We start from the raw sequence: 27,086 nt of genomic DNA, 5'->3' as shown, positions 1-27,086 counted from the left end.
TGAGTGCAAGGCTACAAGAAAACGTCTCCTAATAAAATTTAGAAATACCATTATCTACAAATGCAAGATTACATTTTTATGTGCTTAAACAAATTAAACTCTTGGTTATTTATGTTCCTGGTAAGAATACATACATACAAAGACACATTAAAATGTCACTATTTGTCAGAATGACAAATCAGAAAAAAATTGGGATAGTTGCTAGACAGTGCACAAATGCTGTTTCTCTTCCTTTAGGGTATGGTTGGAGGCATTTTGGATTTTGTTTGTTTTTTACCATCTATGAAGCTATATCTCACCCTAACTGTTTTGGTCAATTACATACATAAAAGCACAAAGGATTCCTCTCCATTTTGGCAATGCTTTTGCTCCCTTGTCTCAGTGACTATAAGAGAATATGTGGAGATAGTGTTTCCACTAGTTGGGTCCCTGAGTGTGATCAGAGTGAGTCCCTCTCAATCTATATTGATAGGGGGAAAAATCACATTGGAGGTGAGATGGCTTGGTAGGTAAAGGTACCTGACTCCAAGGCTGACAACCTGGGTGGAATCCCTTGGAACCACAAGATAAACCAATTCCCACCAAATGTTCCCTGACTTCCACACACATATACCATGGCATACATGCAACACCACTCCCTCCAAATAAAAGAAATAAAACTGTAAAATTCTTAAAATTACCACATTGGCTTAAACCATTAATATTTTGGGCTTTTATTTCTTGTAAGATGACCTAGCTACTCCAACTGATATATGTATACTAGTAGTTTAAGAAACCAATAAACTGTGGTTTATTCACAATAATAAAAATGAAGAGCTGCACTTAGTAATATGGATGAATGGTAAGGGGTGGGTGCAAAAAACTAGACACATGGAAAGGGTATTTAGATATGGAAGCTTAAGTGGACTGTGTAGAAGACCAAGGAAACAACACTGAGTCAAGGTAGTGGGAATTTTGTGGATCAAGGGAAAAAAGTTGCTTCTGTTTGAGAAGTGAGGGTGGGGGAGGCCTCAGGTGATAACAGCCTTCTGCTGCTTAGTCTGGGTGGTTTTCAGAGTTAAATACTGTTTTGTGTATTTTTCTTTATTGGTCCGTTGCTCCCTTCAATTAAAAGGACTTTAAGTGATTACTAGTGCCTCGAAAAACAGCAATATATTTCTCACTGAAGTGAAGCCTAATCCAGGTGTTCCTATTCAAGGTGACTCTAGTTTTGGTGATGTCAAGATTTAGGCACCTCTGCTAAAATCCATCATGTTGGGCAATGTGGAAATAACACAAAGGAACTGTTTGTTAGATCCAAGACCAGAAGCAGCAGTTTCATTATTAACCAATTTTCTATATTATCTGTTGACACACAACTCTATGGGGATATAGGGTATATAGTACAGTTGACTTCCCAGAAAGAAAATGAATGTGAAGAACACTGTTAATTCTCCACTATAACACATACCCAAACTACCATGTAGTGTGCCAAAGATATTTATGAGGCTAGGGACACACATAAATGAAATATGAGGGGAACATGAGAAGCTATTTCAGAACCATATGGACTGGCACTTCTCAGCAGCACAAGGAAAGAACTGTTACTGCTGCCTAGCCTGCGTTCCACTCTTTGGCAGGATAAATGTGCATGGTTTTCCCATGGGCTCCTTGAAAGATAACCAGCCCTGAGGATATGTTGGGACCTTCTCTGGAAAGGCTTCTTGCTAGGTAAGTCTCTTTAGCACTAGGTGGCAGTAGATACACTGTGTTCTAGTTTGCTGCCTGTTGCTCTGGTAAAACACTAACAAAAGCCAACTAGGGGAAGAAAGGGTATATTACATCTTACAGGTTACAGTCCATCATTAAGGAAAGCCAGGGCAGGAGCATGAGGCAGGAACTGAAGTAGAGGCTGTAATGTGGCTTATCCAGTTTACTTTCCCTGGTTTATTCAATTATCTTTCTTATACAGCCCAGGCCCACCTGCCTATGAGTGGCAATGCCCCACAGACATGCTTACAGGCCCATGTGATGGAGGCATTTTCTCAGCTGAGATGTCCTCACAGGTGACTTTAGTTCTGTCTATTTGACAAAAACTAACCAGCATATACCATCAGGCTTAAGAGCTATGAATTTGAGGGGTAATTGGCTTACATATCATAGGAATCAGCCAAAGTTAGCTAATGCACATGTCACCATGGGAAGCTTCAGGACCTCAACATTACTCACAAGAGCTAACATTCAAATGTTTGTCTTAGTTGAACATGTCAATGATGCATTAATTGGGTAAGTTTAATTTTCTCCAATATACCTTTCTTCATTCCAATCCCCAAAAAACAGAAGAGGTAAAGAATGATCATATTTCCTGATCCACTGAACTGAAGAGAAGTTTTGATACTACTGATGGGCTGGAGAGAGATGGCTCAGCGGTTAAGAGTACTACTAACTGCTCTTCTAGAGGTCCTGAGTTCAATTCCCAGCAACTACATGGTGGCTCACAACCATCTGTAATGGTATCCAACACCCTCTTCTGGTGTGTCTGAAGACAGCTACAGTGTACTCTATAATTATAAATAAAAATTTAAAATCTTAAAAAAAAAGTTACTGAAATGTGGGAAGTGACAGGGAAAATGTATTTAAAGGGGTAATTTTCTAGATTGGACCCAGTCATCATGGAGAACATATTTGTCCCAGAATACTAACAAGAGAACAGATCCTTGAAGTGAAACCAAAAAGAAAAGGCTGCAGCAATTGGAGAGACTTCCAAGAAGCCTAATAAGCAAGGTGTCTGCTTAGTTAAACCTGCATCTTGTGACTCAGAGAATTAAGACACCAAGAGAATCACAAAATCACGAAGCTTTTACTCCTAACACTCTTGAGCTCCTAAACCAAAAGCCAAGTCACCAACCTTCAGGTCCTTTGTTATATTAGGAAAAAAAATGTTTAAAACAGTAGGATCTTCTTTCAGTCATAAATAATTGATAAAAATTTCTTTTCTGATTGTGAGCATTATTTTTTTTTCTTCATTTAAAAGTAGGATCATGGGTTGGAAAGACAGCTCTGGAGTTAAGAGTACCTGTCTTGCAGAGGGTCCATGTTGTTTTCTACACCCTTATCAGCCAGCTCACAACTGCCTCCAACTCCAGCTCCAGCCACTGCACTCACACATGCCTAACAGGCCACAGACATGGAATTTAAAATTAAATCTTTAAAGTAGGACGATTAGAAAACACACAGTGGCATCTGCTAAGATGCTAAAGCACCGTAAAGGAAACAGGGTTTTGTGGTAAGGTGGTAAGACATATCCAGGGTGGGTAATGCTAACTGCTGTAACTTGCTCACATTCATTATAAGGGTTTTAATTCTGTTTCAGAGTCCAATTTTCTCCTAAAATAGCCAAACTTCTTGTTCATGACTTCATCACTTTCAAAACCTGTCCTTCAAGGTCTCCTTCTTAGGTAGGGGAGAGACTGGGAGAAAGTGGAAACAGCTGATCTACCTTTTACTTTCTTTGTCTGGTATGAAAACATCACCCATACAATCTATTAGTTACATGGCCTGCCTAAGGCACAGGGCTAAAAAATACAGTTTAACTGTAAGTTCAGAAAGAGGGCACTGGGGGAATTTCTACCCCAGGAAAAAATATTGTACAAAGTTGGAGGGGCATGTTTAGAAGAGAGCTTGGAGTGCATTATGAATGAATAGCAAGCTCAGGCAGGAATATTGAGAAGAGTGAGTTAAATTGCAGTTGGCCAGCAGAACAATGAGTGGGTAAGATCACACAGGGCCTGGGAAGGAGTTTGTCTTTTGTTCTCAAGCAATGAGAATCCATTGAAGAATTTTATGTAAAGAAGTGACATCTGATTTACATTTCATAAAGATCACTTGGCAGTAAGGAAAATGAATTGCTTGGGGAGCAAAGACAATTAGATCCCCATAGCAATCACTGGTAGGCGAAAGTCCTAGAACCACGTGGCTAGTTAGAGAACTCACCTGGGAAGGCAGAGGACCTGGAAATGAAAGGCTCTAATTGCTATTCTGTGAAAAGCTGCATAGGGCTTTGTGTAATGACGTAACTGGTGAGTGCTTGGAGCTGAGCTGCCTCTGCCAAGATCACACTGCTTCTTTTGGAACAGTGTTCTCTCTTAGGACTGTGTTACAGGAACAAAATTAGGAGCACATGAATAATTGCAGAAGCAAGAACACTCTGCTCAGAGAGCTCTGAAGGGATATTGAACATGCACCAGATCAGGATTGATATCCATACCCAACTTCATTCTTGTCTCCTATAGCTCTCAAAGAGTAGGGTTATTCTTTTTCTGCTGTGGAGAAAAGTTGCAGCAAGCCTGTAAGGACTTTCTTTTTACTTTGTTTTATGAGTTTTGCCTGCATCTGTGAACCACATGCATGTCTACTGTGCCCAGAAGCCAAAGAGGGCATGGGTATCCCAAGGACTAGATGGTTATGGGCCACCTTGTTGGTACTGAGACTTGAACCTGGGTCCTTTGTAAGAGCAACCATTGCTCCCAATCACAGAAACATCTGTTCAGGCCCACTGTGATGTTCTTAGTTAAGTACAGTTCTGTGATCAGCTCAAGGTTCTAATAGACCTTGCTGACTATTCCATGCACAAATGCTAACAAGAAGAGGCAAGGAAATATAAGTCCGGTTTGACTGGTTGATTCTGTGACCAACAGGCCTGGTGGACATCCAAAAGGGAAATCCCATTAGTCTCTGATGGATACTGCACTATTCTGGGTGGTCTCCTGAAACTGCTCCATCAGCCCAAATGGCTGACGTCTTGCTGCTTGCTATGAAGTCTCTTTATCTCTTTAAAATGGCCCCACAGGACAGGACCCAAGCCTACCTTATACTTACCACAAGATGCACAGAAGACGCTCAGGTGCTATTGTCCCACATTCTGGAAACACAAGCCAGTGCCACACCGTCCAAACAGCCAGTGAACTTTTCCTTGCCCTGTATTTTTCCAGGGCAGGAGTAGGCTCATCATTCTTCAGTGGTAGGAATAAAAGTAATATGTGAATGTCTCATGCTTCTCAAATGGTCCTAGTAGCCCTTAGTTAGAACTGTGATCAGAAACCTGACTCTCTCCCCTTCCCTACAAACAGGGGCAAGGTTCTAATAGACCAGTAGTAAGGGGAAGTAACAAGCTTCTGACACGACACTGAGACACTGAACTGTGCCCCACCCTCTCATTGTTATTAACACTGCCAACACTTCTATGGTATTTCCTCAGTTCAGGGTCTAACTGTATACTCCTTGGCTGGCCTGGAACTATGTAGTCCAGGCTGGCCTCAGGCTCACAGAGCTCCACCTGCCTCTACTTCCGGCTGAGATTAGAGGTGTGCCCCCCACACCCAGCCATCACTCACTCTCTTCTAATCTCAAAGTAATCTTCATTTTCCTCTCCTCAAAATCCCAATCCTCTTCCCACTAACTTTTACTTTCAATAAATAAAGTTTTGTTTCCTCTTTCAAGGAGAAAACCCAAAGCCATCAGAAAAAATTCCTAGGGCCCTACTCAGATCTAGAGAACTAGAAAATGTAGGAAGGTTTGGAATGCAGCATTTTAATGATCCTTGTAGAGGACTCTAGTCCCCTAAAGTTTGAAAGTCACTGTCTTTCAGTTAACCCTTCCCATTAACCCTTAATATTCTTCTCCTATCTGCAACCTGTACTGGCCATACAAGCCTCCCGTCTTTTAAGCTAGGTATACTGTATATGCATATGCAAGTGTAGGTGTAGAAGCCTGAGGACATCAAGTTCCATGCTCTATCATTCTACCTTATTATTTGGAGACAGGTTCTTACTGGATCTGGGGCTCACCATTGTTCAGGAAAGTTGGCTGGCCTACTAGGCCAGTCAGCATTCTGTCTCCATCTGTCACCATTCCAACCCTCCTCGGCTTTTATATGGGTGCTAAGGCTCTGAACTCAGACCTTCAGGCTTGTATAATAATACTCTTAGCCACTGATTCTCCTCAGACCTCAAACTCAACATTCAGAGTGGCCACACCAGCATGTCCTGTTCACTGCAGCTTCTTTTCTCTCAAACACCCTCTACATCCCACCAAGTCTATCTTGAGGCTCTCCTGCTGGCATCCCCTTTCCAGCCCTAGCTCACAGCACCCAAGCCCAGACCTGGCTTCTACAACAGTCCTATTATATCAATTTTAGTTAACTGTTACTCCTTTATACCACTCACCACACACACAAGTAAAAAAGTCAACAAACTCTGGAAATAGAAAAATAAATATGGCTTGAGAAGTCTGCAGTGAAACGTACAAAACACCCACAACATAGTACTTGAATGCTAAGAAACAGTTTGCAGACAGTATGTTGGGAATATAGATGCTTTGGGGGACGGGGCTTATGACTCTGTTAAGCTACTTGGGAAGATGAGTAAACTTTGGTAGCAAAATGCATGTTCAGCAGCAATACCACATGCAAAGATACTGTATGGTGTGGACTAAGGTTGGCCTCATAGTCCAGCTTCCAAACATGCCTTCTGGGATTTTTCAAAACCTTTATTCCTTTAGGCTAGAGACATCTAACTGGTTCAGAGTCCTGAGACCTATTTGCTCCTGGAGGGATCTCCCGGGTCTTATTCTCAGGAATTTATAAACAAGCCTATATACCTGGATTCAAGGCAGATACCTCCTCAATGAGCTCAGCATGCCAGCCTAGCTCACCTTCCCTCAGCACTACTTTAAGAACTTATATATATTTAGTACTTGTAGTTTTCCTAGGACATGAAAGGTAGGTACCATGGCCAGACTTTGCCAATGAGCAGCCCATTTGCTACTGAACAGAGATCCAGCTTCTTTATTACCCCCTTCCAAGCAAGGAAAGCTTCAAATGCACTAAGTCTCTAAATAGCAAATAAGCTTGTTTACATGCCTTTATCAAACTCTCCCAATCTTCTTCGGGCACATCTAAATTACTTACTCTTCGATCTCTAAGCCTGCTTAGGGGTGCTTATTAAAGAACAGTAAGATCAACAAGACACAATAGCCACAGCTTGTTTATTCAGCACCTCCTACTAGTCCCAGCTCTAGCTTTCCTCAGTGAACCCATACAACACACTGTAAGACAAGATTTCACGTTTTTCAAATGAGAAATGGAATATTCAGAAAGTAAATGATTTCTTAAACTGAATATGGTGGCTCATGCCTGTGATCCCAATAATCAGGAGGCTGAGGCAGGAGGATTGCCATTTGTTTTGTTTGAGGTCAGCCTGGACTAGTGTGAGATGCTGTCTCAAAACAACAACAACAAACAACAACACAGAAAAAAATTAAATGATTCCCAGATCTAAGAAACAAAGAAATTAAATAACTCCCAGCCCCAAGTCTGCAGTCTTGAAGCTGAAGGAGCAGAAACTATGGCTGAGTAGAGGTGGACAATACAGGTCAGAAGACAACACAGCAGAGAGCCCACATGCCTTCTGAGAGATGAAGACAAACCAAACCCAGAGAGCTATCAATTCTCAGATGACTAGTTTCCACGATACCTGAAGAGGCCGACAATTACCAGACCCATCTATACCCTCACAATAAACACCTCATTCTTGAGCCTGCCCAAGTAATTTCATGCTCTCTGTAGCCAAGAGAGCTCCATTAGAGTGGAGCTGAGCTGGAGGCTTTACCCTTCTGTGGGCTTTACTACTTCTGTGTAAGAATAGAAGGAGGGTGTGATGTATCAGATCCTGCCTCATAGCCTGGGTAGGTACAGTCTTCAGAGTTCTGAGATTGGAGTCCGAGCTCTCCCCTTTCAATGGGTGTCCACTGGTCACCTGCGCTTGTAGAGACAAGGCTGAAGTTTAAGGCCTGAAAGTTGGGCTTTGGGTCCTACTCGAGGAGGTCCAGTTTTTTCAAAGTCAAACAAGAAGAAGTGGCTGTTGGTCAGGTCCTAGGAGCAAAGAATAGCAATGAGTTACAAATCTCTACTCCAACCTCATGTCTCAGTGTTTCCCCGGCTCAGAGAGCATCTCCTGCTCGGAGAGCGTCTCATAGCTTCTTCCAGAGCTTTGTCTTGAAAAAGCAAAACGCCAGTCTGTTTTACAGCCTCCTTCCTGAACACCATTTTCCGAAAAAGGTTAAGAACAAGGGCAGACTTCTTGGGGACCCCCTCACCTTGTAGATAACCTTAAAGCCGAGTTTGGTCACAGCCCCCAAAAAGGTCCGAGTATCTTCAAAGCGGCTGCTGACTTCAGCTACTTTGAGAAGACCCCTGGGAAAAGGAGGAAGTCATGTGTAAAGGTGTAGACACATGTACGTACGTCAAAATCACCTGTGTTCTAGAGACTTACCCTGGCTTTAGCACTCGATTTGCCTCCTCAAGGAAGTCCCTGATGTTAGTTCCCATTAGTGAAAGGCAAAACACAGCCACGTCCACAGATTCATCCTCTAGAGGTACCTGATGAGGAAGAATGTTAAATGGAGCACACAGTGTTGGAAGAGGAAATTCAGCACCAAATACTTGAACTTGAAAATCAGATGGGAAGACCAGAAAGAACGATTAGGCCATATACAGAGTGGCTTACCCGGGCCATGTCACATACAGTGACCCTAGGGTCCAGAGAAGCCAAATCAAAACAGTGCACAGGGTTGCGGACACTTGAAGCTAGGCGGCAATCTCCACAGCCAAAGTCAGCTACCACTAAGGACGCAGGCCTGGGAGTGGAAGGGAGGGGCGGGTCACTTACTGGTCTGGTCAAAGTCTTGATCACCAACACCACCCTCTCCTAGTCCACAGCACCTCCCACCCCTCCATTACTTCTGGCGGAGATCTTTGGCAATACGGTCCACCGGGTGCAGTGGCCACTTCTTTACTTGTCTCTGAAAGCCACGGTGATAAAGGAGAAAAGCCTCAGGGTCTTCCTGGAATAGGCGTTGGGCAGCACTGCTGGGCCCTGAGTACAACCGTTCATTAAGGTAGCGAAATCGGGCCCCATCCAGGCGTTGTGTCATCCGTGCTCGCAGGGCTCCAGCTCTAGTCTCTTGACTGTCTGACTTTGGAGCAGGAGGTACTTCAGTCTCCTCTATGGAAGCCTTGGAGGGAACCTGGTCTGGTGTCTGAAGTGGTCGAAATTTGTTCTTGTGTCTCCGCTTATTTTTCTGCCGATTCCGCCACTGCTTGCGGCTCAAGGTGTGTGAGGAGTTAGGTGATGTAGACTCAGGGCTTGGCTTAGGTGGGTCAATTGTAGCAGTACTCGTCCTCAAATTGTGAACTGCAGAGAAGGAGATGTGAAGGCATTTGAGGCTTGATCCCCTAAATTCTGAGGCATAGCAAGTCATCCTGGCTACCCTCTTGTCCTTAAGACAAAGTCTGCAGCCTGGATAAAAGTGCCTCTTACCATCCAGGCCATGGTGTGTGTGTGTATGTGTGTATGCAAAAGAAAGGGAGACCTTGGCCAGGCAGTGGTGGCACACTTCTTTAATCTCAGCACTTGGGAGGCAGAGGCAGGCAGATTTCTGAGTTTGAGGCCAGCCTGGTCTACAGAGAGAGTTCCAGGACAGCCAGGGCTACACAGAGAAACCCTGTCTTGAAACACCAAAAAAAAAAAAAAAAAAAAAAAAAAAGAAAAGAAAGAAAGAAAGAGAGACCTTTGTCATCTATGCAGTCAGGTAATAGGCACCCGCCCCCATATTAACATATACTGGTACCTGTTTGGTCAACACTGTCCAGGGGCTGGGTTAGATGTAAAGAGGAGTATTCCTGGTATTTCCTCTTTCCTTTTTCTTCTCCAGCAGAGATCCCACCAAGAGGAGGAGCTTGTCTGTGGCATTTTCTTCCTACTTCTTTCCCCTCAGAGTCACTGACTGATGGCGCCTGTTTTTCACATTTCCCTTTTCTTTTCTTCACTACTTCCTTTGAGATGCTGGCAAGCGAGGGCCTTTGGAGGTGTCTCTTCTTCCTTCCTACGTCTTCCTCCTCCTCAGAGTCACTGCCAGGTAGGCTGGGGGATTGGTGGGAGAGAGATGCTGCTTCCAGGGCCCGTAATGTGGCCAAGAGATGGCGGCGCTTGCGGCCCTGGAAGCAAACAAGGGATAGGAGAGAGAGAGAGAGAGAGAGAGAGAGAGAGAGAGAGAGAGAGAGAGAGAGAGAGAGAGAGAATATGAATATGAATATGGATGAAGCCTAGAGGTTAAGAAAGGAGAGATGGGCTTCAGCTACTGGTGGTTCTTCCCAGCCAAAGTTAATGCATTTGTTGTGAAGCTGGCCAAGCCCAGAACTTTCAGGCTGCAATCCCAACCTCTGGGAAGCTGGAGGGCAAAAAATGTTCCCATCCTACTTTTCTAAATGTGTAAAGTATTGTCCGCTGATTTCCTTAGAGGAATGTGTTAAGCACACAAACAGGACCAAGGCAAGACAGTAGCCATCTTTGCCTCCCACCAATAGCATTCTAGGAGCAGCAGAGGTTTGTTTTTTGTTTTGAAACAGGAAAGATAGCATCACACATGTCCATTAAAGATGTCTCTAACTGCAGTAGAGAGAATAGCCTTTTGGGGAGAAGCTGCACACAGACAAGCAGAAATAGACTACAGAAATGAACAGATCATCCAGGGCTGACTGAAGGTCAGGAACACCCTAAGGGGATACAGAAATCCTCACATCTGATGAGGCTCAAAGGAAAAGGCTTGTTCTACATGAAGCTGATTTGGGGTTCAAGCCCTGCTGCTGATCCTCAGTCAGACCCTTACCTTAGAGGTTCTGGGTTCCTTGAGCCTCCACTGAATAGTGATTCTGATAATCTTCCCTGTCACCTGCCTTGATTCTCTCTAATATACTTTCTACACTGCAACTAAAAACCCTTTCAAGGCTACGGATTCAGCTCAGTAATAAATGCCTGTCTACCATGGTGAAGCCCTGGAATCGATCTAAAGTATATAAAGTGATGCCAGGTGAGAGAAAACTTGGAGAAACCACTCCACTGCTAAAACAACTCCACTGATTTCCACCCTTAGTGTACAAAAAACTTATTTAACTTTTCAAGCTCTGCGCTCCACACTCCGAATCCCGCATTCCTATCTGGACTATCCGGATCTTCAGATCATGACTAACTCCCTCACAACCCGGATCCACGATAACATTTCAGGTTCTCCCTCTACCCAACACGACCCCGGGAGGGTCAGTTTCGCCTCCTTAAAACAGCCCAGTGCAGGGCCGCTCACCTTAACTGGTGGGGCAGTCGCCGGCCGAACCTGTGCTGTCGCGGGCCCTAGGCCCATGATGGCTGGAGCCGCCCCGACCCATTCAGGCTCTTCGAACATACCGGTGGCCCGCAGGGCCGGAGGAGCCCACGTGCAGCGCGCGTCAGGGACTCCTACCGCTGGAGCCAGCCCACACCCGGCCGGAAGCCACCGAGTGAAACTCTGTGGTAGCTAGAGCGGCCGGCGCGGAGCGAAGAACCAACGAGTGTAGCCGCTGGCGAGCTAGAGAGGCAGTAGGAGGTCGGAAGGGAGGGACCGCCGCCCGCTCTGGCCGGAGAGGGCCGGGGCGGGGCCGGGCGGCGGGCGCGGCCGGACGGGAGTTCCCCCGAGAAGGCGCCTGCGGCCCGAGTCCCGGTGAGTGCGAGTAACTCCGCGCCCTGCCCCACGCTGGTCTTGCAAACCAGTCTCTGCGATCTCTGCAGCAGTTCTGAGCCGGGGCTGCCCGGCAAGGACCCCTGCCCCCTCCCCCGGGTGTTTGCAGCTTGGGCCCCTCCCCTCCCCCCAAGCCGTGCTCGAGGGCCAGTACTCGGAGCCGGCAGACGCCAACTCAGGAAACTAGCAAAGTCTACCCTACACCTCCAGATCCTCCTGCTCCTCGAGCCCAGGGGTCGTCCGCTGCCCGAAGCCCTTCACAGAGAACCACTGTCCCTCTCGCGACGCTCCCCATCCCAGCACTGACACCTCTGTCCTGAGGGAACAGAGATTCTAGAGTCATTCTCTTGTCTCTGTTCTCCCGCAGTCCCCCGAGGCTTCCCCAGTCCCGGGGTCTCAGTGCCGGGACGCTGCTATGGACGACATTTTCACTCAGTGCCGGGAGGGCAACGCGGTGGCGGTGCGCTTGTGGCTGGACAACACAGAGAACGACCTCAATCAGGGGTGAGCTGAAGCGTTGTGCGAGAGGACGCCTAGAAGTCCACTCTCCGCTACTTGGGGTGCTCTTGTCGGGCGAGGGCAGCTGACTTTGCTATCCAGTGTAAGGAATACTGACAAGCAAAGCCTGTTGATGGAAGAGGGTCTACACAGAGGAACCTGTCTGAGGGTTTTTTTTTTTTAACTAAGTTTCACAATCGGGAACTTGCAGGCTCTATGAACTTGTGTCAAAAGCAGACTAGAGTGCCAGAAAATTGTCTGGAATTACATGTGGTTGGAGGATGAGTTTCTGCGCCCTAGAGCGTTGGGTCGAAGTGGAAAAGGACATTAGAAGTCTAAAGTTCTGAAGCTGTGTAGTGATGAGACTGCCTATTTGTCAGGCGTCACCCTGGATGTAATTGCCTTAAAATAATGTTTTGGATACAAGAATTGGGACAGGGTTAAGGGTGAGAGCCCTAAAGTCATAAGGATGAAGTAATTGAGGTGGTATGGGAAGTGAAAGGGGGTTGTCAAAGATGACCTGAGGTTTAGGTTTGGGTATTTGGATACTTGGCAGATGTTCCATTATGGACTGACACTACAGTGACTTGAAAATGCTTGGCAGGTTGTTGATCATGCAGATTTGAAGTTCAGGAGAGGTCTGATTGGGAGACCAAGATACCACAAATTAGCATTTAAATGGTACCTGAAGATTCATTTATGTGGAAAATAGTACCTCAGAAGAATAGAAAATAAAGGCAGAGGTTGAGAAGCCTGGCTGACAGGGAACAACCATCTGAAGGAGAAATAAGAAATGGATTAAGATTAGAAAGAAGAATGGTTAATTGTAGGCTACTGAGAAGTTAAAGAGCATGGATGAGCATTTTAAAAGTCTTCATTTAACTTTCATTTAGGATGTATTTGATCTTTTGAATGCTATTGCAGATAAGTACCAGGAAACTGCATTACACTGGGTTTCTTCAAATAAGGAACACCACTTGTGGTCGGTGCTAGAGTCTTTGAATTAGACATAATCTACACCCTAGAGATGGCAGGCTTCTGTCAGGGAGAAAAGTGAACGGGAAGTGAGGAAACAGATAATGTGAACACTTTCTAAAATGTTGACTGGTAGATGAAAGCAAGAAATGCAGTGTTGGGGGAGTTTAGTAGGTAGTTTAGGTTTGCTTTTGGAGACAGGGTGTCATGTAGTTCAGAATTGCCTACAGCTCTCCATCCTACTGCCTCAGCCTCCTGAGTGCTGGGATTTCCATTTGTTGCCACTGTATCTGATTAGAAGAGTGTACTTTTTTTTTAGGTTGGAAAGGTTCATCTGTCATCCTAGGCCAGGTTTCACCAGCTTCCATTAGGTTGTGTTATTTCTCTGTTATATTCAAAGTTATTTGTTTCATTTTTTTTCACATAACTTGTGTGCTCTGGTAAACACTAAGCTGTCCTGTTTTATTGGTAAGAAAATATAAGTTTAGGCTGTTGTCCAGTGGGAGTGGCTTGGAAGACTCCTTGCTGTCAAAAGGTGAAGGGTATCATTAGGGAAAGCAGAAAGCTATGGTGGCTTGAGGGGACAGGGCTTGGGTGCTGGAAGTGGCTAACTCCCTGAAGGCTTTCTTGAGATAGAAATCCAGGCCCTGAGATGAAAGTGGGAAAAACATTTACATTTGTCCTCAAGCTTGGGCTTATTCTGAGGCCACAGACTTCTGGAAGTTTTTCTGTCAGGACACGTGAAATCTGGGAGGCAAGACTGATAGCAAGTTTAACAGATGAGAGCAAACTAGAGGAACAGTAATTTAAAACTACATACTCCTTCAGCTGTTGAGGGATTCTGGGTGACCAAACCAGGATCAGCTCCCCTCACAGGAAGTGACCACAGCACTAAAGCATCTGGAGTCTGCAGGCCTAGACCACAGACCGCCCCCTGTTCCGCCCCTCAGATCTGCATCCCAAGGCTGGAGGGAATTTCCTTTTATGGCTCCAGGCTGTCAGTTTGACCCAGCCCATCCAGTTGTTTTGTTTGTACACTTCTCTTTATAAAATATATGTCCTCAAAGGATGAAAATATAAATCAGATACAGTTTTTATTCAAAAGCTTCCATTTGCATTTTTCTCTGTGAATTTTGGGTTGGTAAATAGGAACATTCTGGTTTGTGTGGTTATCTGCCTCATCAGTAATCAAAAGCATGTTTGTCATTGTACCCCTCCAAAACATTTTAATTCCATTCCATTTTTAGATGTTAGTTTCAATAACAGAGCCAAAAGTAAGCTCGTCTCCTCTCCTAAGTTATAGCCTGTCTTCTCTAGTATGCTTTCTCCCCTATCAACCTGCATAGAACATCAGCTTTCAGCCCATCCTCAAGCATATATGACTCAACAGGCAAGACAGCTCACATTAACAGGTTCTTACAATCCAGTCAGTGTAACTCTACAGTAAGGAAATAAAGCACAAAAAGCAATGCAAACAAAGGATTATAGGTGTTATTAAAGATGTATGACTGGAGATAAAGCCTAGTGGTATAGCATGTGTCAAGTATATGAGGTCCTGGGTATGGTTCTTAGCACTACCAAACAGGAAGACAAAGAGGTAGGGAAGCCAGAGGACCCAGGAAGAGTAGTACTATCACCTAACAGAGTACTGCTAGGGAAAGAGTTATGGTTAAAGTGATAACCCTTACAGTTGCTGGGACATCTAGGTGATTGGGTGTGCAGCTCAAGGGAAAATCTGAACTTTAGGAATTGGCAACATGAGTAGGAGCTAAGTCCTAAAGAGGCAAGCCTTCTCAGTGACTATAGAATCTTTTCCCCCATGAGTCAACGCTTTTGTCCTTCCCAACTCCAGCTTAGTGTCTATGTCCTTTTCTCAAAGGGATGATCATGGCTTCTCCCCCTTACACTGGGCCTGCCGAGAAGGCCGCTCTGCAGTGGTTGAAATGCTGATCATGCGGGGAGCACGGATCAATGTGATGAACCGTGGGGATGATACCCCCCTGCATCTGGCAGCTAGTCATGGACACCGTGACATTGTACAGAAGGTACTTGCAAACCTTTCAACACCCACATCTCACATACACACTATGAAGCCAGTAACAGGCACTGTCATGTGAAGAATGTATGCTATTCTTCCTTTGTGTTCTTTTCTTTCTGGACACAAGTATTTCAGAGGGACTGACTGCCTTTTTTCTTTTCTTGGCCATGGGGCGCAGCTGTTGCAATACAAGGCTGACATCAATGCAGTGAATGAGCATGGCAATGTGCCCCTTCACTATGCGTGTTTCTGGGGCCAAGACCAGGTGGCAGAGGTAAGTACTCAGACCCCAAGTCCTATGATGAGTGGGAAGCAAACTGATCATGGAACCATCAATCCATTCTCAGTCCTACTGTGTGACATTTACAGAATCGTGTACTGCATCTGTGTGTTCATGCTTGTTTGTGACTGGCCCCCTGAACAATTTTCTTTTCAGGACCTGGTGGCTAACGGGGCTCTTGTGAGCATCTGCAACAAGTATGGAGAGATGCCTGTGGACAAAGCCAAGGCACCCCTCAGAGAGCTTCTCCGAGGTTCATTATCTACCCCAGCTTGCCTCTTGTCCCACCTTGCATCTCCTCCCTTCATAGCACAATTAAGGCTAAGACCATTCTTCTTCTCTAGAGCGGGCAGAGAAGATGGGCCAGAATCTCAACCGTATTCCATACAAGGACACATTCTGGAAGGGGACCACTCGCACAAGGCCCCGTGAGTCACTACTGTGGAGGGGAGGGGCCGCAACACAAGATTCCTGGGCTATTGGGGTCATGTTAAAGTGAAGGTGAGTACCTGAACTGCTCATATTCTCAGGAAATGGGACCCTGAACAAACACTCCGGTATTGACTTCAAACAGCTCAACTTTTTGGCAAAGCTCAACGAGAATCACTCTGGAGAGGTGATTCCCCACTCTTTTTTTTTTTTCTCCCTAACACCCACAAACTGCCCACTCTGTATCCCTAATTAAGGTTTTCTTCAAATTAGTAGAAAAGAAATGGTACAGCCTGAGCTAATGCTTCCTAACCTCTGTCCTTCAGCTATGGAAAGGCCGCTGGCAGGGCAATGATATTGTTGTGAAGGTGCTGAAGGTTCGAGACTGGAGTACAAGGAAAAGCAGGGACTTCAATGAGGAATGTCCCAGGCTCAGGTGGGTCACCTGAATTGGAAGCTGTTGTTTCCAAGGAACCCCAAATAGTACTGAAAAGTGAAACGCTGTTGGGTCTCACCACTCTTTTCCTCTCCCAGGATTTTCTCACATCCAAATGTGCTGCCAGTACTAGGTGCTTGCCAGGCTCCCCCAGCTCCCCACCCAACCCTCATCACACACTGGATGCCGTATGGGTCTCTCTACAACGTTCTACACGAAGGCACCAGTAAGGATGTTGGTCTTGTTGGGGAGGGACTAGAATAGGGCCTGGAGACTATAAACTAATGATTCTTGCTTCCTGTTAGATTTTGTTGTGGACCAGAGCCAAGCTGTGAAGTTTGCTTTGGACATGGCAAGAGGCATGGCTTTTCTTCACACACTAGAGCCTCTCATACCTCGGCACGCACTCAATAGCCGCAGTGTAATGGTGAGACCACAGTTTACTTCTGGTCCCCAAAGCCCTTTTGCTGGTCTAGAATATAACCCACCTTTTTGAATTCAACTTTTCTTCCTCAGATCGATGAAGACATGACTGCCCGAATCAGCATGGCTGATGTTAAGTTTTCTTTCCAGTGCCCTGGGCGCATGTATGCGCCTGCCTGGGTGGCCCCTGAAGGTAGGTAAAGGCATCATATGGGAAATTGAGAAGAACCAGCTCAGTAACAGTAAAAGAGGCACAGACTAGACAGGCTAGGCAGCTGGAGTAATAAACCTTATTCCTTCTAGCCCTGCAAAAGAAGCCTGAAGACACAAACAGACGCTCGGCTGATATGTGGAGTTTTGCAGTGCTTCTGTGGGAACTGGTAACACGAGAGGTGCCCTTTGCTGACCTCTCTAATATGGAAATTGGAATGAAGGTGAGCATAGATCTGTAGATACTTGTATAGGGGTGGTGGTGCTGACAGTCACTATGGTAAACTCTTCCCGCAGTTTATACAGATAACTAGTAATCTTACCACTCAAGGGTCAAAGGCTTTTGCACATATGATAAACTCAAATTCTGAAGCTCACCTTGTTCCTTACAATTTGCAGGTGGCACTGGAAGGCCTTCGGCCTACCATCCCACCAGGCATTTCCCCCCATGTGTGTAAGCTCATGAAGATTTGCATGAATGAAGACCCTGCAAAGCGACCCAAGTTTGACATGATTGTGCCTATCTTGGAGAAGATGCAGGACAAGTAGGACTTGAAGGTCCTTGTCCAAACTAAAGAAGTGTCAAAACATGGCGTGGGGAGTGTACTTCCCCTAAGCTAAAGGCCTTTGGTTGCCTCCCCTGTCTCTAATCATGGTACTACCCCAGTTATGGGGCTTGTTCCCTGCTCCCATCCCTACCACTGTAGCCCCAAAAGGGGCTGGGCTCAGAGCTTTGTCACTTGCCACAGGATGTCTCCCAACATGGGAGGGATCAGCCCCGCCTGTCACAATAAAGTTTATTATGAAAACAGGCTCCTGTGCAGACAGAAGGAAAGACAAATACATCTGGGTTGGGTGGCTCAGGTGAAGTAGTGCGGCTTCTTCACATTGATGCCATACTCGCTGAGGGCAGGGGTCAAGTCCTCCATGGTTAGGGTGTACTTGCGGTCCTGGGGGAAAGAGGGAAGACCACCAGCTGAGCACAGCAAGTCCAGATTCCAGTCCTTTGTGGGTGAACCTGAGTAGGCCCAATACCTCCCCTAGGATGCTGCTTCCCCAGAGGGCTTTCAGGATAAGTCAGGCCTGTACTGCTGTGGAAGGTGAGCCTCTCACACCTTGCTCTTGCTCCGGGAGCTGCCAGAGGCTGTACCCTTCATTTTGCAGTGTTGTAGGGCATCATTGGCAATATCTGAGATGAATTTCTGGGCAGCTAGTGAGATGAGCCGAATTCTAGAGAGGAAGGGGGTGGTGGTAATGAGATTACTTAGCAAACTCCAGCACTCTACAGTCCAAGCTGCTCTGAGTTTACTCACATGCGTGGGTCTGAAGCTTCAAAGCCAGCACGGTTCAGGTAGTAACCAGTCACAGCATCCGGGATCTGAAAAATAAAATCAAACAGCCGTCAGTATTAGCTCTGCCTACTGATGCGCTGGGTGGGAAGGAGAAATAAAGAGCTTCGTAGCAGAGAAAACTTGAAAGCACGAAGGTGTGGTTGAAAGGCATGACAGAGAGGCCGGTGGCCTTGTTCAGGTGGGAGGCCCACCGTAGGTGTGTAATCCTCCAATTGCATCAAGAAGTCCACTAGAGGTGTGCTGGACACTACGGGCTTCACTTCTCCGTTGGCCGCGCTCGGTAGGGCGTAAACCCCGTTAGACATTGCCCCCTCAGGGGGAGCCGCGCCGCCCGCTGCCACCGAAGCTGGAGGAGAATCAACAACACAGGTGAGAAGCGCGGGGTTCCGCTGCCGCGGCACCTAGTCCCAGATCCCCTCCTCCCTCACCCGGCCCGGCGCTCACCTGGCCCGCGCCGCTCTGCCGGCTCCCCTGCCCGTGCTGCCACGGGGCCCGTGCCCGCAGTGGCGACTCCAGCCCCGGGGCCCCCTGCTGTCCCCGCGGGGCTGGCTTTGCTCTCCGCGGCCGTGCTAGTGGGCAGCGCAGCGGGAGCCGACACCGGGGGCGCCGGACCCGCGACCGAGGCGGCACAGGCCGGCGCCACCTCGGGGTCCGCGCCGGAGCCGCTGCAGCTCATGGGGCCGGTGGGAAAGGCGGCGAACAGAGCCGCTTCCGCTTCCGCTCGCTCAGGCGCACGTTGCGTGACGTTACAGTTCCCGCCCACCATTCTAGGCTGCCGCGGGCGACCTTAAGTTGGCTGTTGGCTGATTAGGTGTAGACTGCAAGGCGGAGGAGAGCTACGTGAGATGTGGCTCCTCCCCCGCCCGGGTGGGGCCGCAGAGCATCCAGGACTGCACACTTCATCTGGGTTCATAGACCCAGCTTGGGGACTCGTCCATCAGACACTTCATTACCACTCTCCTGACAGTCTTCATTCTTTGTAGTTTCCTTTCACGGTCTTTTAAGGGTTGCAGTGGATTTGGTGTGTGTCCCGCCCACCCACAACGGCCCTAGGAGTGTACTGCTGTAAATGTAGAGACGGGTGTTTCACCCTGAAGAAATAACATGCCAAAGTCATATGTGAAGCACATTTGCAATTCAACATTCATTTATTTAATTTCTGCTTGCCAACTACTGGGCTGGGACCCAGGAATATAAAGTTAAGAATCAGATTCTAGTACACTAGCAGCAATCATCTAGAAAAGGAAGGCGAACAAATTGACGATTTCAATACTGTCTGGTTGTTTCCCACCGACATGTAGGTGCAGTGCAAGGAACAAAGGGGAACTAATATCAGCTGCTTAATTCCAAGTGTCAGACATTAGCAATGAAGGCAGGTTTCGATGTCCCTGACTTTTATCCAGTAATGTTTGAAGGGTTTGCACAAATATACTGCTTGATTTGGAAGATGACTTACCCATGGTCAAGGATGTTGAGGGGCTTTAGAAGCCTCTCCTCTACCCAAAAGCTTCCTGCAGGTTAGAGGAAAAAGAACATGGGCTCAAAGGTAATGTAGTATTTTGTGCATGTGTGTGTATTTTTGAGACATGTTCTCAATATGTAGGCCTGGCTTGCCTCAAACTCACAGAGGCTTGCCTGGCCTCTGCCTCCTGAGCGCTGGGATTAAAGGTGAGCATCACCACACTAGCTGATAAAGATATACTTGAAGCCAGGCAGTGGTGGCTCACGCCTTTAATCCTAGCACTTGGGAGGCAGAGGCAGGTGGATTTCTGAGTTCAAGGCCAGCCTGGTCTACAGAGTGAGTTCTAGGACAGCCAGGTTTATACAGAGGAAACCCTGTCTTGAAATACATATATATATATGAGAGAGGTAGTCAATAAAACTTGTTTAAGTTAGTAAGGAGGTGAAAAAAATGAGAACTAAGAGTTACAGGTTTCTGGCTTGTTTGAAAGAGGCATTATATCATAGACTAAGAGATGAAATAGTTTAGGTCTGGGCTGGAGGGAGATGAAGTAATGAGGTATCTGACATTTGAAGTATCAATCACTGTGGGTATAGATGTCAGTGATCTGTCAAGGGATGGAAGTAAAATAAGAGCAAAAACTAAGGATGGAACAACGAACACCAGTATCCCTGGAGTTAGCAGAAAAGGAGGCCAATTAGTGTGGTCAGAGGGGGTTACTGAAGAAAAGGATGAATGGAGACTGATGGAAAGAGCAAACACCCAGGTTCACAGAAACTAGATGTTTGTGGATGTCTGACAGTTGACATTAAAACCTGAATGTTGCTTTAGTGTAGCTGAGAAGGGGAAAATAAAATGTAAATTTAAAAACAATTTACAAAAAAAAATCACTGAAGCAAAATTTAAAGCAAAATTTGTAATGACCTATTTATTTTGTTAAGGAATTTTGCCAATGAGAACATATTTAAAACATTTTAAGTTTTCAACTTTCCTTAGACTAGTTATATAGATTGCTGCCAACCTGTTTTCAAACAAACAAGAAAGCCCATAAAACAAACCTGAAAAGTGTGTAACTGGGTAAAACATCAGGGAGACCATTGCACTTTGGTGCCAGAGCAAGAAATACTAAACGGTTAGCCAAAGGTCTCATCTCAGTGAACAGAAAAGCAAACTCAAAGAGAAACAGAGCATACGGTCAGTGCAGAGATAGTAAGCTTTGGATGGGCCTGCTAGTGTCAGTAACGGAAGACTGAACCTTCTCACCCTGCTTTCACATCTCAAGCTGGAAAGAGGAAGAAGAGATGGGGTTGGGGTGAGACAAAATATGCTGGTTACAGCATCTTGTTGAGGATCTCAAAGTAGAAGTTTGGAGACCTGAGTTTTATGCCACACAGTAGGACTGGAAGTCGAGTACTGCCCACAGCATTTGAGGGTTAGGGAGAAGCTATCTGCAGCAGAAAACAGAGTTCAGCAGGGCTTCCATCGAGGAATAACAAGAAACTGAGCCTTCCCTTTTAGTTCAGGAATCAGTTCTGTTTTCTCGTCAGGGCAGAGAAGGGTTAAGGGTTGAGTAGAGTCTTCAGTAGGGCTGGGAAGTTGGGAGTTCCCCAACCTGTCACAGGATCCCAGCCAGGACCAGAGCAGAAACCCTGACCCTCCACTTCTTCATTCAGACAGGACTCATGGCAGCCATGGGTTACCTGGGAGGGAATGCTGGCATCAGATCTGGGCCTGCTGGTACCAGTACTCCTACACTGCATCTTGTTTATACTCATATCGCAGAGGCGATCACATATAGCAAACGTGCCCTTCTCATATCCTATGACAATATCCACCCTCTTTCCTCCAATACTCACATCAAAGAGTCCTGCCCCATGCTGCTGATACAGCCTGGGGTTGAGAAAGCCAAGAGGGGGACGGCCACTGAGGAGTCTGTGCTCATTTATCAAGGATAAAATTCCCCCAAACACTGGAGTAGAGGCCTGCAAGATGAAGAGGCAAGAATACGTCGGGGTTTTAGAGGGATCAAACTTCTGAGGGATGATGCTGGCAAAGATCAGAAGTCTCTAAAGAGTCAGAGGTTCTGGGTTCAAGATTCTGTAGGTGGAGGAGTAAGGGTAGTTCCTGAGTAGAGGATTTACAGCAAAGCTGATTCTCACCGAGGTTCCAGATACCCACGGAACGGGGACCATGTTGCTGACCACCCAGTAGCCATCGGAAAGTGCGGCAACATCTGGGTAGGCACGGCCACTAGCGTTGAAGTAACTAGATGGTGGTAGACGAGAGCTGGATTTCAAGAACTGGGCTACTGCTTCCTCCTGAAGGACATTTCTGAGTGTGAGTATTGGCCAGTAGCCTGCTCAGCAAGCCGCTGGACTGAAGACAGGCCCCCTCCCATCCCCCACCCTCAACCTCCATACATCCACATAAATATCCACAAACCTGGTAGGAAGGCTGTGGGAAAACATTGCTGAAGCCTCCACCACTGATAAAGTCAACTACTTCATTTGTGATGAGGAAAGGATTCCTGAAGGAGGTTCCTCCTACTGTAGTGACATAGGGGCTAAGGAGAAGAGAGTATTCAGATAGTGGGTGTACTGACTGGTAGGTTTTGTGTGTCAACTTGACACAAGCTAGAGTCATCAGAGACGAAGGAAGTTCAGTTGAGGAAATGCCTCCATGAGATCCAGCTGTAGGATATTTTCTTAATTAGTGATCAATGAGGGCGGGCCCAGCCCATTGTGGATGGTGACATCCCTGGGTTCTATAAGAAGGCAGGCTGAGCAAGCCATGGGAAGCAAGCCAGTAATAAGCACTCTCCATGGGCATCAGCTTCTGCTTCCAGGTTCCTGCCCTGCTTGAGTTTCCGTCCTGACTTCCTCCAATCATGGACTGTGATCTAGAAGTATAAGCCAAATAAACCCTTTCCTCCCCAACTTGCTTTTTGTGTCAGGGTGTTTCATCGCAGCAATAAAACCCTGACTAAGACAATGGGTGGCCTCCAAGATGTGTGGAGGTGGGTGGGAATGGTCTGGGTCTTACTGGAAAAGGAAGTAAGACCATGGAAGCCTGTATACAGAGTTCACTGATAGATTGGAAGCCTTCAAGACATGGCTGGAGATAATTATGTATACTTTTCTACATGAAAAACAAACAAACTCTAGCAACTAAGGAAAAGAAACACCATATCCTGCTCTCGAAGCCTGGGATATACAGGAAGAAAAGGGAGCACAGCAAACACAACAGGTAATGCTGAAGGCTGAGCCATAGCAGCTCCTGGTGGCATCAGAGTCACAAGTGAAAGAGTGAGGTATTTACCTAGAAGCAGGGAAGCTAGGACGGAACTTGTGCCTTCCGGAGACAGACCAACACCCAGCTCCAGAGTCACCTGGGAAAGACATATTAAGTATTCAGATTAGTTGGGAAGAGCTTGAGGTATAGGCTTATATATACCAGAAAAGAAATGTATATGCCACCTCAGAGTTCTCAGGTCATGCCAGTACACACTGTTAAGGCTCTGAGCTCCTATTAAGAGTCAGACACCAGGCTGAAGGGTCAGTTGGGGTAAATCCTGCCACTTGGGTAGTTGGGAAGTCTTAAATTTATGGTACAAGGTTACCTGAGGCAAAAAGGAGGGTGAGGCCCCGAGCAGCAGCCTTCATGAACTCAGTGTTGACTCTCTGGATGTAGACGCTGCTGAGGGAGTCTTCATCATCTCCGTAACTCACAGTGTGTACATGTGGCAAGGATGATTCATTGCTGAGAAGCAGGAGCCATTGTAAGAAGGGCTCCTGTGCCTCATGGCGGCCTAAGTTGTTTTAAAAGAAGGGATACGAGTGGCCATTGGATGGTTGCTAGAATCTCCCTTCAGCCCATGGTGAAATGAAGCAGAGATCAACAGTCTACTCCAACCCATTCTCCCATCCCCCAACTAATTCTCTCAGCAATACCAGGGCTACTGTAGACCCAAGTGGAGATGTTGGCACCAGCGCTCATCAGGTATTCCACATCTAGACTGGCCTCAATCCCAGCTCGGCCTCGCCCCTGCTTTCCAACCACTTTTGCTACCGAGGCATGGTGTGCAAAACTGCCACCAAACAGGCGCATGAACTCAGTCAGATCCGAGTTACGGAAGTACTGTTCCAGGAACTGTGGAAACATTCAAATCAGGAATTGTGGATCAGAGAGTGAGGCCCAGGGTAGTGAGGCACTAAAGATATCTTGAGGAGGTTGTGATGACCCAGGGCTTTTTGCATGGCTCACCTGGGCACAGGCCTGGCTATTGTTGGTGGTGCCAGAGCCCACATCTCGGGCTGTCAGGTTGTATCGATGACGGAGCACAGAGGGGGTCACTCCCAGGTGCAGGCCAACAGTCTCTACCCCTTGTGGTTCTGGACGTTGTCTTAGAGATGATGAAGGGGGGAAACGGTGCAGCCCTCCCACTGTGGAAAGGGGTCAGGCTTAAGGAGGTCTTACAGATACTACCACCCACTTCACTACCAGAAAGACTCCAAGCCTATAGATCTGCCTCCCCCAATCTCCACCAACCCCATTGGGTTTACCAAAATCCACATGAGGGGCCAAGGCCTGGGGAAGCTGGTAGGGATGTGGGGACCTTATGACATGGGTCTTTGCAGGTCCCCCTACATAGCGATGAAACTCAGCCCCGGGGAGCAGCAGCTCAGCCTGCCTGGAAGTAAGAAAACAGAAACCATGGGAAAGGAGTAGAGGAGTTGGCCTGAGTCCCACTTATTTGGTAGCCAGTCATCGTCTCCTTATGCATTAGCTATATCCACAGGCTCTCAGCAAGCTCTAGACTCCCCCACTTGGGTTATTTTGTCTCCTTGGTGGGACAATGGATTCTATAGGGCAATCGTTACTTCTCACCGGACACTCAGCCAACAAGTCAGAAAGTCCTGGGTGGTCACTGACTGGCAGTTCCGGGCTCCAGCTGCTGAGAGCCACTTTTGGACAGTGCGGAGGGTCAGTGGTGATGGCTGGACCAGCTCAGCTACATCCTGGAGGGTTAGGTACTTTCCTGCAGGGATTCAGAAGAGGATCTCGTCTTCATTTGAGGCCTTTCTGGGTTGTCTGTTTGGACCTCAATCAGAAGACATCAAAACTTCCCAAGGGGGACTGTGTAGGGGCTAGGCATATTCGGAATCAAAGGGAAGAAAAAGGCTGAAAAGACATGAAATGCCATGGCCAGGAAATATGCACAGCATGTATTGCCACAGTCACAAAAAATTCAAGGAAGTTAATAAACTTTCAATGTCCCATTTTAAGTTTATCTTCAAAAAGATTTTCCCAAACTTTTGGAGCCAATTATACAGAACCTTCTAATTTAGCTCAGCTCTTCATACTTGTTGATTTTAAACAACATAGCGGTGAGTCATTCTTTCCTGCATGTGAGGAGCTTCTTGGGTGATCTGAGGATGCCCCTCCCCCTCCCCCCTCCATTATTCACACACACAAACACACCCTTGCCTCATCATACAGGACTTTAAGCAGGGGAAGGATTCAATCCAGCCTGACCATCATAGAGAATGCTCTAGAATATCGTGGGGAGTGTTCTGGGGAGTGGGACAAAAGAGGAAACTTCAAACCAGTCAGGGTGCCTGGTGGGCAGTAGTCCAGGAAAGAGAATAAACAACTGAGTGGGTAGCAAGAGAGATGACCAGAGTGGATTAATCCAAAGACAGTTCAGGACTTGAACTAACAACAGAGAAAGCTGTGGGAGTAGCTTTGATATCAGGGGAAGGACCATGATTTGATGATCACATACACACATTAAGTGCTAGTTCTCCATTTGCTAGCTGGTCAGAAGAAGTCAACATTTCAATCTAGATCTGATTATAAATCATGTGCTCTTAGACACAGCTATCCCACCCCCACCATCTTACTGGCACTTGAATCTAGGGTTTTGTATATGGTCAGTGAGCACCCTATCAATAAGCTAGCTAAGGTTCTAAAAATTTTTTTTTCTTAAAAAAATCTTGACAATCTTGCTACACAGCCCAGGCAGGCCTTGAATTCAAAAACTTCCTGTTTTAACCCAAGTAGCTAGGATTATTACCTCATGCAACTAGGCCTAGATTTGCTCTTAGTTTTTAGACTGAAGAACTCAGGTGGAAATTTTGGGGTGTGTGTGTATAAATGTGGCAGTTACTGTCATTTGTCTGTCATACCAGAAACATGGCCCTACAAGATCTGCACCAGCCAGTGCCTGTCTGGTCCTGCCTCCCACTTCCTGCCCCGACTTCTGATAGGCACCATATTGAGGAGAGCTGGGATCCGACACAGCCTGCACCAGCTCCGAGAGTTTTTCCAGGTTCTGCTGTTTCAGCGCAAAAGTGAGACTCAGCTCTTCCTCGGGATCCACTCGGCCCAGGGACACCCAGCCTGGAGGCAGCCTACAGGGTCAGGGACATGATTTGGTTAGGCCACAGATGGGAAATCCAGATCATGGAAAGTTTGGGATTAAGAATTGAGACTTCGGGTGGAATCCTAGATGCAGATAAGGATCATAGGAGGTAAATGACCCGAGATTAAGCTGAGGGGGTGGCGAATAAGGCTACAGTGAGTACTGGAAGCAGTTGTGAGGATGAGGTAAGCTAGGACCAAGCATCTGCAGACAGGTATGGAGAAGGCACCTGTAGTACTAAATCAACTCACATCCACCGCTGGTTCGGCTCAGGGCTGTAAGTGCATTTGCCGGCGATGACGAGAGCAAGGAGCCCTAGGAGGCTGCAGGGACAGCAGGTGGGTTCCATCAGGAGCGGAACCCGCACTGTATTCCCTCTACGACACGTAATCCCTCTACTGTAATCCCCTTTAGCTACCCTCCCCACCTCAATTTCTCACCCGGCTTGGAGTCCCATTGTGGCTTCAGGCTGATCTGTAGTCATGTGATAAATCACATGAGCAGGTCTAGCACCTCCCCCATCTCCCCGCCTAGTAACTAGTGACGTTGCTGACTCCTCCCTCCCAAATGCAGGGGCTGCTATTAGAATTCTATGCTGTGTTGAGCTTCTATAAGCTCAGGGCTCCTCCTCACCTGCTGCCCAAGACTCTCTGTCTCTCCAGGAATCACAAAGGAGTAGGCTTTAAAGCCCGTAGGTATGGGCTGCTCCTGGCTCTACAATATTAGAAAAACAAGCTCTCAGAGCCTAGGTTTCTTCACTTAAAATTCAATGACTGTTACATAAAAACAACGTGCCTCATACTTGGGAGTAAAAATGGACATTGCAATAAAGCAAGCAAATGGAGCCAAGACTGACCTGGCAAAGACTCAACTAATGTGAGCTCGTATGAATGTGGACATTTCATGGTTCCAAGGTGTGTGTGTACGTGTGTGTTTTGTGGGGGCGGGAGTAGGGTTGGGAATTTCTTCACTT

At 46.7% G+C, this 27,086-nt stretch overlaps 4 protein-coding genes across 4 annotated transcripts; 1 reads left to right on the top strand and 3 right to left on the bottom strand.

Annotated features, from left to right (window-relative positions):
• Positions 1-6,800: 6,800 nt before the first annotated feature.
• Rrp8 (ribosomal RNA processing 8) lies at positions 6,801-11,344 on the bottom strand. Its single transcript, XM_028775535.1, has 7 exons — positions 11,176-11,344; positions 9,667-10,033; positions 8,777-9,230; positions 8,544-8,673; positions 8,310-8,416; positions 8,134-8,230; positions 6,801-7,909 (listed from the first exon to the last, which is right to left on the bottom strand). Exons 1-7 carry the CDS (start codon positions 11,272-11,274, stop codon positions 7,790-7,792), a joined length of 1,374 nt encoding a protein of 457 aa, XP_028631368.1. The 5' UTR covers positions 11,275-11,344; the 3' UTR covers positions 6,801-7,789.
• A 114-nt stretch (positions 11,345-11,458) lies between these two features.
• Positions 11,459-17,687, top strand: Ilk (integrin linked kinase). The gene is made up of 13 exons (XM_028775536.1): positions 11,459-11,568; positions 11,954-12,090; positions 14,939-15,104; positions 15,276-15,371; positions 15,534-15,630; positions 15,722-15,805; positions 15,908-15,993; positions 16,133-16,242; positions 16,341-16,468; positions 16,548-16,669; positions 16,759-16,858; positions 16,969-17,099; positions 17,275-17,687. Exons 2-13 carry the CDS (start codon positions 12,002-12,004, stop codon positions 17,422-17,424), a joined length of 1,359 nt encoding a protein of 452 aa, XP_028631369.1. The 5' UTR covers positions 11,459-11,568; positions 11,954-12,001; the 3' UTR covers positions 17,425-17,687.
• Taf10 (TATA-box binding protein associated factor 10) lies at positions 14,129-18,917 on the bottom strand. The gene is made up of 5 exons (XM_028775537.1): positions 18,672-18,917; positions 18,419-18,573; positions 18,189-18,253; positions 17,991-18,105; positions 14,129-17,825 (listed from the first exon to the last, which is right to left on the bottom strand). The coding sequence occupies exons 1-5, from the start codon at positions 18,901-18,903 to the stop codon at positions 17,736-17,738; spliced, it is 657 nt and encodes a 218-aa protein (XP_028631370.1). The 5' UTR covers positions 18,904-18,917; the 3' UTR covers positions 14,129-17,735.
• Positions 18,918-20,590: 1,673 nt separating this feature from the next.
• Tpp1 (tripeptidyl peptidase 1) lies at positions 20,591-26,614 on the bottom strand. The gene is made up of 13 exons (XM_028775585.1): positions 26,554-26,614; positions 26,365-26,436; positions 25,963-26,102; positions 24,577-24,727; positions 24,252-24,379; positions 23,953-24,131; positions 23,640-23,838; positions 23,309-23,497; positions 23,008-23,077; positions 22,132-22,252; positions 21,849-22,007; positions 21,546-21,671; positions 20,591-21,389 (listed from the first exon to the last, which is right to left on the bottom strand). The coding sequence occupies exons 1-13, from the start codon at positions 26,595-26,597 to the stop codon at positions 21,249-21,251; spliced, it is 1,719 nt and encodes a 572-aa protein (XP_028631418.1). The 5' UTR covers positions 26,598-26,614; the 3' UTR covers positions 20,591-21,248.
• Positions 26,615-27,086: the final 472 nt, after the last annotated feature.

The sequence above is a fragment of the Grammomys surdaster genome, unplaced genomic scaffold, assembly GCF_004785775.1.
Source record: "Grammomys surdaster isolate TR1022 unplaced genomic scaffold, NIH_TR_1.0 256, whole genome shotgun sequence".
Taxonomy (NCBI): Eukaryota; Metazoa; Chordata; class Mammalia; order Rodentia; family Muridae; genus Grammomys; species Grammomys surdaster.
This window is presented reverse-complemented; position numbering and strand designations above follow the sequence as displayed.

What these genes read in the sequence shown, in the direction of transcription:
- Tpp1 (XM_028775585.1), bottom strand. Translation starts at nt 26,597, where the DNA reads ATGACTACAGATCAGCCTGAAGCCACAATGGGACTCCAAGCCGG. An exon ending in GAGCCGAACCAGCGGTGGAT is followed by an intron (nt 26,103 to 26,364) that starts GTGAGTTGATTT and finishes CTGACCCTGTAG; the next exon opens with GCTGCCTCCAGGCTGGGTGT. An exon ending in GGCCCCTCATGTGGATTTTG is followed by an intron (nt 24,132 to 24,251) that starts GTAAACCCAATG and finishes CCCTTTCCACAG; the next exon opens with TGGGAGGGCTGCACCGTTTC.
- Ilk (XM_028775536.1), top strand. Translation starts at nt 12,002, where the DNA reads ATGGACGACATTTTCACTCAGTGCCGGGAGGGCAACGCGGTGGCGGTG. An exon ending in TGCCTGGGTGGCCCCTGAAG is followed by an intron (nt 16,859 to 16,968) that starts GTAGGTAAAGGC and finishes TATTCCTTCTAG; the next exon opens with CCCTGCAAAAGAAGCCTGAA. An exon ending in ATATGGAAATTGGAATGAAG is followed by an intron (nt 17,100 to 17,274) that starts GTGAGCATAGAT and finishes TACAATTTGCAG; the next exon opens with GTGGCACTGGAAGGCCTTCG.
- Rrp8 (XM_028775535.1), bottom strand. Translation starts at nt 11,274, where the DNA reads ATGTTCGAAGAGCCTGAATGGGTCGGGGCGGCTCCAGCCATCATGGGC. An exon ending in CGACTGCCCCACCAGTTAAG is followed by an intron (nt 10,034 to 11,175) that starts GTGAGCGGCCCT and finishes GTTTGCTTCCAG; the next exon opens with GGCCGCAAGCGCCGCCATCT. An exon ending in GGACAGTGTTGACCAAACAG is followed by an intron (nt 9,231 to 9,666) that starts GTACCAGTATAT and finishes CCTTCTCTGCAG; the next exon opens with TTCACAATTTGAGGACGAGT.
- Taf10 (XM_028775537.1), bottom strand. Translation starts at nt 18,903, where the DNA reads ATGAGCTGCAGCGGCTCCGGCGCGGACCCCGAGGTGGCGCCGGCCTGT. An exon ending in GAAGCTTCAGACCCACGCAT is followed by an intron (nt 18,106 to 18,188) that starts GTGAGTAAACTC and finishes CTTCCTCTCTAG; the next exon opens with AATTCGGCTCATCTCACTAG. An exon ending in GCTCCCGGAGCAAGAGCAAG is followed by an intron (nt 17,826 to 17,990) that starts GTGTGAGAGGCT and finishes TCTTTCCCCCAG; the next exon opens with GACCGCAAGTACACCCTAAC.